This window comes from Squalius cephalus, assembly GCF_949319135.1.
Source record: "Squalius cephalus genome assembly, chromosome: 9".
In the NCBI taxonomy this organism is placed as follows: domain Eukaryota; kingdom Metazoa; phylum Chordata; class Actinopteri; order Cypriniformes; family Leuciscidae; genus Squalius; species Squalius cephalus.
This window is the reverse complement of record NC_137130.1, coordinates 9,260,820-9,276,726: the sequence shown is the minus strand read 5'-3', so window position 1 is coordinate 9,276,726 and position 15,907 is coordinate 9,260,820. Positions and strand designations below refer to the sequence as shown.

Genomic DNA, 15,907 nt, shown 5'->3' with positions numbered 1-15,907 from the left:
TCTGAAACGAGCTCAGTGAATGCAACCAACTGCTCTGAATGGGATACACCTCTAAAAGTAAGGAAACTGTGAAATCCATTCAAACCACATCAGAAAGAGTTTAGACTGGCTGATTTGAAGACAGGGAACATCTAGTACCACCTTATTTGTCCAGGTGGTTGGCAGAGAGTGGTGAGCAGCTCCCAGGTGTCCGGGCTCCATATGGTGACCACTTCTTGGAAGCTCACCGCCAGGAGAGAGCTATCGGCCGAGAAAGTGCAGTTGGTGGGATTTAAGTTATGGTAGCTTCCCACAAAATCACATGACCAGAAGTTCTGGTCCTCTAAAACACAAATGGAAATGTTGCGGTGAGACAGGTATGTCTGGATTCAGACTCATGTTGGACTTCTCAAGCCAACATTAACACCTTTGCAAACGTCTGGAGGGTTTGACTCACGTTGAGTGTCTGTGTCAGCATCCTGACACCATGCTTTGAACTGGCCGTCTTCTGCTGTGGTCACCAGCATGGTGGTCTCCTCAGAAGAGCTGAAGCACATGGAAATAATCCGATCCGTGTGGGCGGCAGAGATGCTAGTGTTCAGTACGAAGCTAATGGGACAGAACAATACACAATTACAGTCCAGAAATAAAGTCTGTTTAAAATATTGAATTTTCTACACTACTGTTCAAAAGTCAGTTTCTTTTATATATATATATATATATATATATATATATATATATATATATATATATATATATATATATATATATATATATATATAAAAAATAAAAAACTTTAATTCCACAAGGACTTATTAAATTGATCATAAGAGACAGTTAAGACAGATTTATATTTCAAATAAATGCTTCATTTTTTTTTTTTATCAGGATTCTTTGATTAATTGAATCAAGGTTTCCAGTTAAATATTAAATCAACACAATTGTGTTCAACATTGATAATAATATCAATGTTTCTTGAGCACCAAATCAGCATATTAGAATGATTTCTGGAGTAAGACTGGAGTAATAACTGATGAAAATTCAGCTTTAACATCACAGGAATAAATAACATTTGAAAATATATTCAAAGAGAAAACAGTTATTTTAAATTGTTACATTTCAGATCAAGTAAATGCAGCCTTGTTGAGCATAAGCGACTTAATGTTCAAAAACTTAGAAAAAAATAATAATAATCACTGACCCCAAACTTTTGAATAGTGGCGTATAAAATATATACATTATACATAATAATGTAGTTATTCTAATGAACAAGAAAATGTATAAACAATTAATAAACAAAGTCATGGTTTAAGTGATGTTTTAGGATTTAGGAGCACCTAAATATTTGATTGTTCTTCTAACAGTTGTGGACCATGACAAATATGGCTACACTGTGTAATTCTTGTACAAATCATATCAAATTCAATAGTGTTGTCAAAAATCGCCGGTACCGAATTTAAAAAAATGTGACGATACCAGCATTTCCCTCTAGCATTTTGAGCGCTGTTGAATGGATTCTTAAACACCTCTTGTTGGCCATCGCTCAACATACATGTCTCTGATTGGCCATTGCTTTCACGCGCTCAACATACAGGTCTCTGATTGGCCATTGTGTTCACGCGCTCAACATGTATGTCTCTGATTGGCCATTGTGTTCACGCACTCTCTACATGCATGTATGCTATGTTAAATTTAATCCGTTCAACAGCACTCAAAATGCTAGAGGGAAATGCTGGTATCGTCATATTTCAAAAATTTCGTACCAAAGTCAGTACTTTTGACAACACTATTCCATGCTAGCATGAATACCTTTGCGTTGTCTCATCGAAAGCCCACAGTTTGAGAAAAAACTCAAGATCTGAGGATTCTCGTCCCCTTTCCTCCACTGTAGCAAGCCAGGAGCCTTTTACGTCAAAGACAGCCTTTACCACCTCAAACTGATCCAGACCTGCTTCATAAATATATTCTTGCTGCACTATGTCCAGCTGTGAATACAACAGAAATACTGTTATGCACACATTTATCCAAAATATGAAAAAAACACATGGAAAGGGGCCCACATATCATGTGATTTGACCTGACATGTTCTTGCAACAGTCAATGACCCGTGTCAGCAGAACACAAAACTAATATGTCATGTGATAACAACATTTTCCAAACCATACTTCCCCATTTACTTGAGAAAAGTTGGGCTTTATCATATCATCGACAGTCTTAGACTCACATTGTAGAGATGCTTGTCACGTAGCAGGGAGTAGAACTGCAGATGACCCGGTTTCCCATTCAGCACTAAAGCTTTACTGCGCGGATCAATCATTAGATCAGTCAAAACGGTGTCACCTGAAAGCATCGGAAGAAATAAACTTTTACTGCCATAGTTGTGAAGTCCAAACGGTTCGTGCAAATGAGACTTTACAAACCTGTGACTAAACCCTGAATCAATCCAGACACTTTGAAGTTGCCCTCGATAACTGTGATCTCTGAGGAGGAAGAGAAGGAAAATGACAACCCAGAAAGCAGTGCAAAATTATACCATACTGAAATATGTGGCCATAGACTGACTCGAACTGTGCATTTCACAAAATCCCCAGGTTGTACTTCATCCACAAAACAATAGTAAAAAAAATACATTGCATAAAGCAAGTGAGGCCATTTAGTTTTTTTGAAATGCAACATTATTTTTAATAACAATTTCTGCCCAAATTCTCATTAGCTAAATTAGTGTTTTAATCAAGTGTGATGTTACAATATTATATAATAAACAGCCAATCAGGTAGAGAACGATTTTTTAAATGCTTTTGAAAGAAGTTTCTTATGCTCACAACGGCTGCATTTATTTCATCTTTAAGCCTGAGACACACCAAGCCGACGTCAAAGAACTAGCGGCGACGAAAGCTGACTGTGTTGTCACCTTTCGGACAAAAAGCTGCGCTTGAACACACCAAAAAGACTAAAGGTGACTGTCAACTAGCATGTGCGTTCTGCGCCTGCGTATAAGTAAATATCTGTCTGTTCCAGCCAGTATCAATGGCCTTTTTCAGTCATTGTAAAACAGAAATGGAAACTAAGACTGCTTAGCATTTTGAATATCAATCACGCTGATCACTTTCTTCATTCTATTCGGCTCAGGTTATTATGAAAATATGTGTGCATTCGAATGCTCAGGTAAGATGACGTAAAACTTTATTCAGTGCACGGCAAAGTATCAGTGCAGAACAGTGCTCTGCTCATGCGCTAACCCTCAGGCACACCGTGCCGTATTCAACAGTGTAGAAGCACTAGGGCTGCCCCCGACTAAAGATATTCCTAGTCGACTAACACTCCTGCATTTTAGCGATTAGTCGAATAATCGTTCATTTATTATATTAATATAAAAACTTGCATATATACAAGGAAAGGTATAGTCCAAGTTGAAGTTTAACACTTCCATATGACAGAAAATGCTAAAGCATGATATTAGCGCGTTCAAAATGAAAATTAAGCGCTTAAAACAGAATAGTAAAGCGTTTAAAGTATACAGCGCTTACGGACACAAAAATCAGTGGCCGGAACGTTAGGCTAATTATAACATAAAAACAGCAATCAGACTGTCTGTGCATTTTAATAATTTATTATCAAAAATACAAACTGTAACAGTTACATGTCAAAAAAAAAAAAAAACAGTTTTGAATAAAATAAAATAAAATTCGTTCTTTAAAATAAATTAAATAAACTCATTAGTAACTTAGGCCTAGTACAAAACAAGGCAAAAAAAAAAATAAAAAAAAAAAATACTGTAGCAAAAACGCTGTTTGGTATAAAAATACAGTGGAAAATTAATATAATTTTTATATTGTTCAAAAGGAAAATTAACAAAAACGAACAATTTAATAAATGCACATGGCACATCGCACAATGCCAAAACTTAGAATAAAAAAGAAGGCGGCAAACAAATCAACAGCCTAAGTATTTGATTAAATTGTTTAGAACAACTATATTTAAGACAAAATGTGGAACAAATAATTTAAAGAACACAAATACAAATAAAAAATATCAGAGCAAAGCCGCAAACTGCCATTAAGACGACGGATGAGTCTTGACCTTAAACAACAAATTGCAAACATCAGACTAATTTTTCTTACAGAATAAAAAACAACTTCTGCATTATATAAAAACGAATAAATAAAAATATGTATTTATTTATTTGTATAGCCTACCCCTCATAAAAATACCCGTTTATTTTTTTTATTTTATTTTTTATATAGCCTAACGGATAGCAAACAGAAACACTACAAAAAGGAAATTAAGCATTCTTACCTAAGCTTTCAATTCGATTTTATTTTTTTTTCATATTATGTGAGAGGAACACCAGCTTGTCCACATTGTTGGGAAGAAGGGAGCTTCTCGACTTGATCACAATGAAGCCGGCCGCTCTGATGGAGTGGATGTGGAAGGGATACAGTTTAGCTGCTTTAGGCGCCGTTCACATATCGCGCCTAAAAACGCGTAGAAAACGCTAGGCGCGCCGCGTTCTCCTTTTTCGAAAGCGCTAGGGCGGTTGCGCTCTGCTAAGCAACCATCAGCCGCACTCTCCGTTACAGTTGTCACGTGACCTACGGTGCGCTTGCGGCATTCTGAAAAGTTGAGATGTTTTTATCTCGATACGAAGCGGACGCGCTCGGAAAAAACGAGGGGTCTGTACATATATAAAGTGCGCTTTGGTATACAGCGAGGCACGAGATCTCGTTGATCTCTCGTTGCTTTGATGTCATGTCATACACTGATTGCGCAGCCCCTGATTGCGTAATTTTTTCACGTGATTTTTTTTTTGCGACTAACCGACTAATGAAAATGTATTCGACCAAGCCCTCTTCATATCGACTAACGTTTAGTCGACTATTTGGGGGCAGCCCTAAGAAGCACCTTGTGCCGTAATGAACAGTGTAGAGGGGAAATAACATGTTAACAAGAACAGCCTTCAGTCTGTACGGTCTTGACTTTGCTCGCTTTCATCACTTTCTCACCGACGCCGATTCGAGTTGGAGATTCAGCCAAAAAGCTAGCTGACTAGAGCCAACAGTGCGGAACACAAGGAAAAACTAAGACGGCCCTTGTTGGTAAAACGACCAGGCCACTGAAAACAAGAATCTCAGAACACAGATCAAATATTCGTAACCATAGCATCAAAAGCCCAGTAGCAGTGCATTTTTCACAAGCCTCTCATAACGTTTCCTCTCTCAGATACTGCGGCATTGAACTTGTGAAACAGCCCTCCCGTGGAGGAGATGTAAATTGTTACTCAAAAGAGAAGCACTCTGGATCTATACCCTGGACACTTTAGCTCCAAAAGGGTTGAATGAAGATTTTGACCTGAGGCCATTTCTGTAAATAACTCCTGTAATTGTATAAATATTGTAAATGTTGTGTTATCGTTTTGCTTACTTGATATATGATATATGTAACACACCTTTGTGGTACCCCTTATGTATCTACATTCTTGCTCATCTATCACTGTCTACAGTGGTAGAGACATTTTTTAAAAACTTTCTAGGCTTTTCACTGCAGGCCTTCTCTTAGCCACTTAATATATTTCTAATAATATATTTTTGTATTACAAATGTTGGTATATATATATATATATATATATATATATATATATATATATATATATATATATATATATATATATTTATTTTTATTTATTTTTTTAATCTGTTTTCCTGATGTAATTGCATTTTCACTAGATTGGTCCTGTGATTAATCATGGATGTATGTGATCATGTGATCATGCATGGCTGTATATATGGAGGTGTGTCTCCCCACTTGTTTCATGTCTGATGAAGGTCTTGGGCCCGAAACGTTACACGCGGTGAGCAACCATTAAAATTGCTAAGGAGCATTTTCTTGTGTGCGGACTCAATGTTTACCCTTAAAACTAAGACGACCGACACTCAAAAACGACCTGATATTGCCTGACAGCCGACCGTCGGCTTGGTGGGTTATCCATCAGAAATCATTTGATCTTTGATGAACAGAAATTTCAAAAGAACAGCTTTTATTTGACATAAAAAACTTTTGAAACATTATAAATGTCTTTACTGTCACTTTTGATCAATTTAATGTATCCTTGTTGAATAAAATAATAATTTCTTTCAATTAAATCTTAATTACCTCACACATTTATATGGTAGTGTAACTGATACTTGTTTTGGCCCAATTAGATTTCACGGTAAGAGGGTTTAACCAGTGAAATTCCACAAAAATATAACCCAAGCAATCAACAAGTTATTTCGCTTTTAAAGCTCGTTAGAACCAAACCTATTTTTTCCCATTTGATGATTTTTTTACATATATTTTTCCCAAGTAGAAATACAGTAATACTTAAATTTAAATCAAAATTAGGACAGTACAATAAAAACCACAATGTACAATTATTTACCATTATCATAATGAGAATTTTTTTTTTTTTTTTGCATTATGCTATTGACATGGGGGATGCATGAAAATAATGTCACAATGAATAAAATAGACTGTCCTTATGCAAAACAATATTCTTTAAATCGTTTAGAGTGAAATTTGTGAAATACAGCCCAAAGCTGAAGACTTACTGTTGTCTGAATGGGAGACACAAAACAACTGCCCATCAGGTGATCCAGACACATGTAAAATGGATCCTCCGAGACGGGGCAAGACATCTTTTTTGCTGCCTCCCCCACACTGCCACTTGACAAGCACAGACTCAATGCCTCCACTCAGCAGATTAGTGCCTGTAGAGACAATAACAGTCGTGTTTTCTCAGATGGGGACTCTAACACACATTTAACACAGCAGAAGAGGTGAAAAAGTGTGAAATACACCAAAAACCACAGCACCACCCACCTTCTGGAGTAAAACACAAAGTGTTTACAGCATTGTGATGCCAGTGCAGGGTGGAATATGTATACTCCTTTTTGTGATTGAAGTTTCTCCTGTAGCAAAAACAAAGCAAGTCTTCCAATTCTGATCATGTGACCTGCATATGAACTAAAACACTGGATGGTGAACTCTGGCCTTACCAGAGGCGAATCTTTCCATCTTCATGACCGGTGGCGATGCAGTCGTCTGTGGGGTTACAGGCTATGCATGTGAATGCATTTTTGGCTCCTTTCTTATCTGTGGCTTTTAGATAAAAACTACAAAGAGGAAAAATTTTTTAAACTTTAAAATGAACAGTTCACCTAAAAAAAAACAATTGTCGGTAACACTTTAGTTTAGGATCCAATTCTCACTATTAACTACTAGCTTATTAGCATGTATACTACTAGGATATTGGCTGTTTATTAGTACTTATAAAGCACATATTAATGCCTTATTCTGTATGACCATATTCTACATCCCTACTACCTTACTATTAACAACCAGTAATTAGGAGCTTGAGGCAACAGTCAGAGTTAATAGTGAGAATTGTACCCTAATCTAAAGTGTGACCAAATTGTCATTTACAATTATTACCCCAATTACTTAACTTCTTTCATTTAACACACAAAAGGAAAACATTTTAAAGAATATCCATGTAATGAAAGCGAAAGAGGACGGATGCTGTCAAGCCATATGTCATTAAGTCATTATTCCCTGATGCATCCACACACAAATATGGTACTTTAAGTAAAACTCTACAGATGTTACCTTTATGACCAGTACAAATACAGATTTTTCTGTTTAAATGTCCAACAACCAAAACCAAACTGACTTTTAAAAATGATTTGCTATGACAAATAACTGACAATAACAAGATAATAACTGTTTTATTATACAACCCCAAATCAGAAAAAGTTGGGACACTGTACAAATTGTGAGTAAAAAAGGAATGGAATAATTTACAAATCTCATAAACTTATATTTTATTCACAATAGAATATAGATAACATATCAAATGTTGAAAGTGAGACATTTTGAAATGTCATGCCAAATATTGGCTCATTTTGGATTTCATGAGAGCTACACATTCCAAAAAAGTTGGGACAGGTAGCAATAAGAGGCCGGAAAAGTTAAATGTACATATAATGAACAGCTGGAGGATCAATTTGCAACTTATTAGGTCAATTGGCAACATGATTGGGTATAAAAAGAGCCTCTCAGAGTGGCAGTGTCTCTCAGAAGTCAAGATGGGCAGAGGATCACCAATTCCCCCAATGCTGCGGTGAATAGTGGAGCAATATCAGAAAGGAGTTTCTCAGAGAAAAATTGCAAAGAGTTTGAAGTTATCATCATCTACAGTGCATAATATCATCCAAAGATTCAGAGAATCAGGAACAATCTCTGTGCGTAAGGGTCAAGGCCGGAAAACCATACTGGATGCCCGTGATCTTCGGGCCCTTAGACGGCACTGCATCACATACAGGAATGCTACTGTAATGGAAATCACAGCATGGGCTCAGGAATACTTTCAGAAAACATTGTCGGTGAACACAATCCACCGTGCCATTCGCCGTTGCCAGCTAAAACTCTATAGGTCAAAAAAGAAGCCATATCTAAACAGGATCTAGAAGCGCAGGCGTTTTCTCTGGGCCAAGGCTCATTAAAAATGGACTGTGGCAAAGTGGAAAACTGTTCTGTGGTCAGACGAATCAAAATTTGAAGTTATTTTTCGAAAACTGGGACGCCATGTCATCAGGACTAAAGAGGACAAAGACAACCCAAGTTGTTATCAGCGCTCAGTTCAGAAGCCTGCATCTCTGATGGTATGGGGTTGCATGAGTGCGTGTGGCATGGGTATCTTACACATCTGGAAAGGCACCATCAATGCTGAAAGGTATATCCAAGTTCTAGAACAACATATGCTCCCATCCAGACATCGTCTCTTTCAGGGAAGACCTTGCATTTTCCAACATGACAATGTCAGACGATATACTGCATCAATTACAATATCACGGCTGCGTAGAAGAAGGATCCGGGTACTGAAATGGCCAGCCTGCGGTCCAGATCCTTCACCCATAGAAAACATTTGGTGCATCATAAAGAGGAAGATGCAACAAAGAAGACCTAAGACAGTTGAGCAACTAGAAGCCTGTATTAGACAAGAATGGGACAACATTCCTATTCCTAAACTTGAGCAACTTGTCTCCTCAGTCCCCAGACGTTTGCAGACTGTTATAAAAAGAAGAGGGGATGCCACACAGTGGGAAACATGGCCTTGTCCCAACTTTTTTGAGATGTGTTGATGCCATGAAATTTAAAATCAACTTATTTTTCCCTTAAAATGATACATTTTCTCAGTTTAAACATTTGATATGTCATCTATGTTGTATTTTGAATAAAATATTGAAATTTGAAACTTCCACATCATTGCATTCTGTTTTTATTCACAATTTGTACAGTGTCGCAACTTTTTCTGATTTGGGGTTGTACACTACTACTAATAACTAATTATAATAATCATCGATCTTTATTTTGAGATTTGTTTTAAGCGACACATTTTTTACTTCATTTTTACACATTAATTTATTTCACACTTTTCAAAATTGTATTATCTATCCAAATAATCAATAAGTCAAGTTATGTTTATTTGTATAGCACTTTTCACAATACATAGAATTGCAAGCAGCCTTACAGAGCTATAAGTGTTGTAAGTTACTTATAAATATGTAAATATGTAACTTCATCTATGAAAACCAACTGGATGGTGTGACAGTTGATCAACTTGCAAAGTGTGAATATCAATAATACCTTTCGTGTTCAATTGAAGAAAGTCGTTCAGTTTTGAAATGACATGAGAGCAAGTAAATGACCATTTTCATTTTGAGGAGAACTATTTCTATAAGGTGGTGTTGTCTCAACTTTGTTGTTTTCACAAAAAAAAGTGGTGGTATTTGAAAAACCAATGCAAGGCCCAAAACACGTGTCATGTGTTCCCTAAGGCCAGTAAATAAGCAGTGCGGTTGGACATGTTCCTACATGTTCTGACCTTAAAAAGGCTATTCAGGATACAGCGGTCATTACCTGTATGTCTTCTGCTTCCTGAAAAAATAAACATCAAGTTGCAGGTTCCTGGCAAATGCTATGTATTCCCCCTAAAAAAACACAATTTACAAAAAACACAATGTTAAAGAAACGACTGATTCTCTCGAGCTAACTGGAAGGTTGCTGGCCAGTTTTGAAATTCAAGCCTTGAGCTTGAAGAAGTGTACAGGTCTTTCTTATTTGTACATAACCACAAATAAGGTTGAGATTGAGAAGTCATGATGTGTAGTGGCTTTATCAAAACAACTAGTAAAGCTGCAATAGGGTTGCACACGGTACTCGGTCTACAAAAATAACACCAGGATGTGCCACGATAATTAACCTACAGGGGGTTCCAACCATGTTTACTTATCCACATCAACCATTTTACAAGGGCAATGACTATGCATGTAGACGGATTTATCCATTACAAGTTGAGCAGGTATGACATAGTCTTCACCCAGAGCAACCTTCACACAGCCAGACGTGAACTAATGTTTAATATTACATCATAATAATAATAAAACACAGGCTCGCCTCGAGGGAGATGTTAATACAGATTTTTGTGATTGGTCTGAACTATTGGTAAAACCGTAGACTATTTTGTAGACTAATTTATGACTGCATCTTCATAGAAATATCCGATATTGGTTGATAGTGAATATTTTATTGTACATGCTCATTTCTCATATTTTACACTTTAGTTTACCTTTGCTGCCACTTAACTTTCATTTAAAGTTCATCTTTAAAAACACTAATAATTTAATTTAATAACACTGTTAAATGTAATTAAAATGTACAGTTAAATCTATCAAATCTCAAAATGAATATCCATTTTTATACTGAACATTAAAATATTGTGATATCTATTTTTAGTATTTTAGTTAAATTTTTTATTTTTATTTACACAAAATAGTTAATATTGGCCATAACATAATTACTGGCTTCTCTGTATTTGGAATATCCCTAGGTTTGGACCCTGTTTACAACAGTATTTACACAAGTTTTTTTTTTTTTTTTTTTATCAACCAAAGCAAATCAGCTATAAATGTGGCATTAGAAAGAACTATATAAAAAACACCGGCTGTTCGTTTGTCTCTGAAGAACATATGAATATTTACTAATATTTATTTTTTTCACTACACTCACTGTAAAACCTAACATCAAATTTACTAAATGAAGTGAGTTCATCTCAAATATTACTAAAAGTTCATTGCACTTAATAGAAAGTTATGTGAGCAAAAAAAAAAATTATTATTATTATTAAGCAGAACTCAAAGTCACAACAGAGTTTTAAGTCCCCAGCATGCTGTGGGGAGAGTAAATGTTGAAACCAAGTGTACATTTTATGCGTTTTCTTCCTCAAGATTAATATAGGGTGAGATCTGTTACTGTTTAATGTTCTGTTATGATGGGATTTATATATACAGTGAAGTTTCAGCTACACAAACTATTGGAATTAAGTGTATAGTTTAAATGTATATTAAGAAATATTCTTTTCATGCTGTCATTGGGTCTTTGTTTTAATGCAAGTACAATTTTATTGGTTTGTTTTTCACATTAATAGTTTTTTACCACATAGAAAAGGACCCACACTTCAGCAAAGAGTAACATTTATGAATCCTAGATTTGTTCAGGATGGCATAATGTTTTTACATGGCCATGTGATTCGTCCTAAGTTTTAACATTCTGTGCCTGAAAGGCCTATCAATGTACAGTAGATATTAAAAAAAAAAAAGTATCATCTAGCCATGGACTAAAAATAAGTGAAAACAGAAACCTCAAGGATGTGCTAAAAACCGAAATGCTTTCAAAACATTAATCAACAGGCAAATCCTTGAAAAAATAAAAAGGATGCAATAACCACCCAAAAAGAAAGTGATGAGTGAGCTCTTACCCCTCGCCCGAAGGCTGTGCAGCTGGGGTTTGGGCTGATATGACTGGAAACAGCAGACAGCTCTTTGGCCTCCACCTCCTGATCTGCCGACTTGGGCAGCTGTGTGGAAACCAACTGGAAACACTCTGGACATGCAGACACACAAAGCTCAGGAAATGCACCTTCTATTCAATGGCCTTCAACTGTTTCATGCACTTTCACCTCATGAACCAATTTGTTAAGGTCCTTCTTTCGAAATCTGATTGGCTGGCTTATCTTACTAATAGTGCCCCTATTATGCTTATTCAGATATTACCTTTGACGTAGTGTGTAATAAAGCCGTTTGTGAATGTAAAAGTCTGCAAAAGTTTCAAAGATCAAAGTGCAGATAAATGGAGTTATTGTCTACCAAAAGAACGAACCGATTCGGAACTGCCTGAAAAGAGTCGTCAGTAAGTCCAGGCTTACTTCCTGCTTGAACCTACGAAGGTTTGTAACAAACTTGAATAATGCCAGCCTAAGGTCTTCTTTAGCTGCCCGCGAGCAATGCCCACCACTTAGAAACGCCCTGCTCAAGTCGTGCTTGCGATGGTGGTTCAGGTTGATCAGCTACTTCTCCCAGTTTCATTATCAGACTCAGGCTTGAATTGATATGGTAAAACCACTGCAATCAATTAAATTCGTATCACTGTGTATACAAGCGCTGAGGAATCCTCCAGAGCTGAAATTCAGAGATGATAATGGCAATTTTGTTTCCGACACGCACTGCAAACGGTAGACCAATCACAACAGACTGGGACATCTCACCAATCAGAGCAGAGCAGGCTCTCGGAAAGGAGAGGTTAGAGAGACTGAATCCTTTATCGGGCCGTTTCAGACACTGTGAGAAAAGAGGTGATACTAAAATGTACAGGTGAAACTCGAAAAAGTAGAATATCATGCAAAAGTTCATTTATTTCAGTAATTCAACTTAAAAGGTGAAACTAATTTATTATATATACTCATTACATGCAAAGTGAGATATTTCAAGCCTTTATTTGTTATAATTTTTATTATTATGGCTTACAGCTTATGAAAGATTTTGAATTTAGGGTTTGCACAAGCTGTAAGCCATAATCAAAATTATAACAAATAAAGGCTTGAAATATCTCACTTTGCATGTAATGAGTATATATATAATATATTAGTTTCACCTTTTAAGTTGAATTACTGAAATAAATGAACTTTTGCACTATGTTCAAATTTTTCGAGTTTCACCTGTATATTATGAGAAAATTAAAGTGCTTTTGACCTTGGATGCATGTAAACCTATTGTAGGAGACCCCGAAAACAAAATTTGAAATCTTTAATATAACATTATAGGGGCACTTTAAAAACCTCTAAATCAGTCCTAATAAAAACAATGTTGTGTTTACAAGGTCTAAAAAGGACTAAAACAATAAACTCTTTGAGACAAACTAATCTTTAGATTAACTAACATTAATTCAAATTTCTCTTTCTCGCTGAGATTCGTTCGCTATAATTTGATAATTAGATTTTTCACATCAGTTTATTATAGTGGAAATCAATTTTACATTGAAAAAAACTAAGTTAACTGTGGTTGCTCGCAGTCTGGTGGTTTCTTACTGTTTAAGCGGGCAGGTCTTTGAAAAAAATAAGCTGCAATGTGGAGCAGAATATAATATATGTGGACGGACAGTCAAAAGCCTGGTTATGCTTAATATCAATATATTCACAATAATTCACAGTGTTGGAAAATGAATCTTTTTCATGCAGAAGAGTGTCTGCTCCTAATCACTGCATCACAAGGATGCTGGCAGCAAACTACATGACTTCATTAGAACTCAACTCGGCAGTGAAATACATACCATTTTTGTTATTGGTACCCGTGGAAAGATGAAGGAAAATGACTCCCTCATGTTCCTTGGACACGTATAGAGCAAACAACGGGGATCCAATGATAAATGTCTGGGGAGAAAAAATAAAAAACAACATTTAAGGAATGAAAATATTTACTGCAGCAGTAGCCTTGTCTTTCACAACACAAACCGTACCTTGATAAGGATGCCGTCAATGAAGTCCCATAGTTTAACAGTGCCATCTGCTGAGCAAGAGTAAACCTGCAGTGGAATTAATAAAAAGCATTTGATGAGAGAATCATCTCTGTTGTTTATGTAAGGGATAAAGTAAGAGAGTCAAAAATAAACCTATTTCTAAACTCAAGTAAAGCGCACAGACCTGCAGGTGATTGGCAGGATTGAAGGCGATGCCTGTAACTTGGTTGGTGTGGCCCTGCAGACTATGGAGCCACTCTTCTGTGCGTGTGCTATAGACCTTCACTGAATCTCCAGACGCGCACAACACAAACCTGCAACCATGAGACATTACACTTAAGTGATACACACAATGCCTTTGCTGTAATACTTCATGCCTGGGGTTTACTGGGAAAAATGATTCTTGTTCATTGATTTCATTCATATGCACACTGCAATTATCAAACAACACGTCACGCACACATTATTTATTTGGCTTTCCATAAAATGGAATTGAATGTATTAATGTATAAATGAGTAAAATCATGAGTTTAACTGTGATTATTTATTTTAATCTCTTGAAAGCCTTAACTTAAGAAATAAAAACAAAATCTACTTTCACTATTGAAAAATAACAAGCATTAATGGAAATAAAATGTCTCATTTTCATTTTAACTTGGTGTAATAAAATACAACTAACTAAAATAACTAAAAATAACTGAACTAAATTAACAAAATATATATTTAAACACGTGTATGTATGTATGTGTATATATATATATATATTAGGGCTGTCAAAAGATTAATCGTGATTAATCGCATCCAAAATAAAAGTTTGTGTTTACATAATATATGTGTGTGTACTGTGTATAATTATTTTGTATATATAAATACACACACATGCATGTATATATTTAAGACATATTTGCATACATATACTGTATATATATTTATATAGTTTATATTATATATAAATAATTTTTTTTTTATATAAATAACACATTTTTCTTAAATATATACATGCATGTGTGTGTATTTATATATACAAATTTAATTATACACAGTACACACACATATATTATTAAAAACGAACTTTTATTTTGGATGCGATTAATCGCGATTAATCTTTTGACAGCCCTAATATATATATGTTATGTATGTATGTATGTGTGTGTGTGTGTGTTTAAAAATAAATAAATAAAAATAAATAATATATATATATATATATATATATATATATACACACACACACACACACAAAAACTAAATAAAAAATACTTGTAAGAACTATAATAGTATCTCAATGATATGAAACCAACTTAACAATGGCACAATGTAAAATAAAACCTAATTATTTTATTTTGGAAACAACGTTGACTTTATACCATTTCTCACACAATACATAAGCATTCTTCTGCATAAAAATATATAGCCATCTTTAATTTTAGGAAGGATTTAAAAAGTTTAAACCCCAGCAATGAGACAGACTTGTCACTGCAAACGTCAAGACTCAATGTTTACTGATTTCAATCTGTAATATCTGCAAAGTACTTTAACATCAGAAGTGAGTGATGTACATTATTATAGATATTTTATAGATATTTTAAGAAATAGCATGATTTGAGTCTTGAACAGCGTTGAGTAAATACTTGAAAGCAAAACCAACAACAAATTCCTCAACAGTTTAAACAATCACCAATGTCCATGACATCTTAAAGATACAATTGAACCTGCCATTCAGTGTTTAGACACACATGCAGAGCAGAGTTTACTGTAATTTGCTAACAGACTGATCAGGCATCACTTTGGGACCTTCAATCCCTCCACAACACAGCTCAATGTTTATTTAAGACGAGAAATTAGAGGATATACAGACAGATTCAGAAACAAAAATGTAGCGGCTACCTGGAGTCATTTGAGATGATCGGAGGTCTAAAGTTAATTTTACTGCCGCCGCAGCGAACCACGCGGATATCACTCCTTTCCACCATGTTTTTAGCCTCTCTGAACATCACATGTGGCCGCTGTGCGTTTCTTCTTCGTCTGTAGTGAAAAGAAACCA

The 15,907-nt window shown here is 35.5% G+C and overlaps 1 protein-coding gene across 1 annotated transcript in view; it reads right to left on the bottom strand.

Moving 5' to 3' along the window:
* Positions 1 to 15,907, bottom strand: part of wdr75 (WD repeat domain 75) — a 26,673-nt gene extending 10,766 nt beyond the window's left edge. Inside the window, exons 1-14 of the mRNA XM_079880954.1 lie at positions 15,751 to 15,907; positions 14,051 to 14,180; positions 13,867 to 13,932; positions 13,681 to 13,780; positions 11,834 to 11,958; positions 9,937 to 10,007; positions 7,014 to 7,130; positions 6,838 to 6,926; positions 6,567 to 6,725; positions 2,400 to 2,459; positions 2,204 to 2,319; positions 1,789 to 1,964; positions 437 to 588; positions 142 to 322 (exon numbers count right to left, since the gene is read on the bottom strand). Coding sequence (XP_079737080.1) covers positions 142 to 322; positions 437 to 588; positions 1,789 to 1,964; positions 2,204 to 2,319; positions 2,400 to 2,459; positions 6,567 to 6,725; positions 6,838 to 6,926; positions 7,014 to 7,130; positions 9,937 to 10,007; positions 11,834 to 11,958; positions 13,681 to 13,780; positions 13,867 to 13,932; positions 14,051 to 14,180; positions 15,751 to 15,857 — 1,649 coding nt within the window. The 5' untranslated portion in view covers positions 15,858 to 15,907. The remainder of the gene's footprint in view (positions 1 to 141; positions 323 to 436; positions 589 to 1,788; positions 1,965 to 2,203; positions 2,320 to 2,399; positions 2,460 to 6,566; positions 6,726 to 6,837; positions 6,927 to 7,013; positions 7,131 to 9,936; positions 10,008 to 11,833; positions 11,959 to 13,680; positions 13,781 to 13,866; positions 13,933 to 14,050; positions 14,181 to 15,750) is intronic.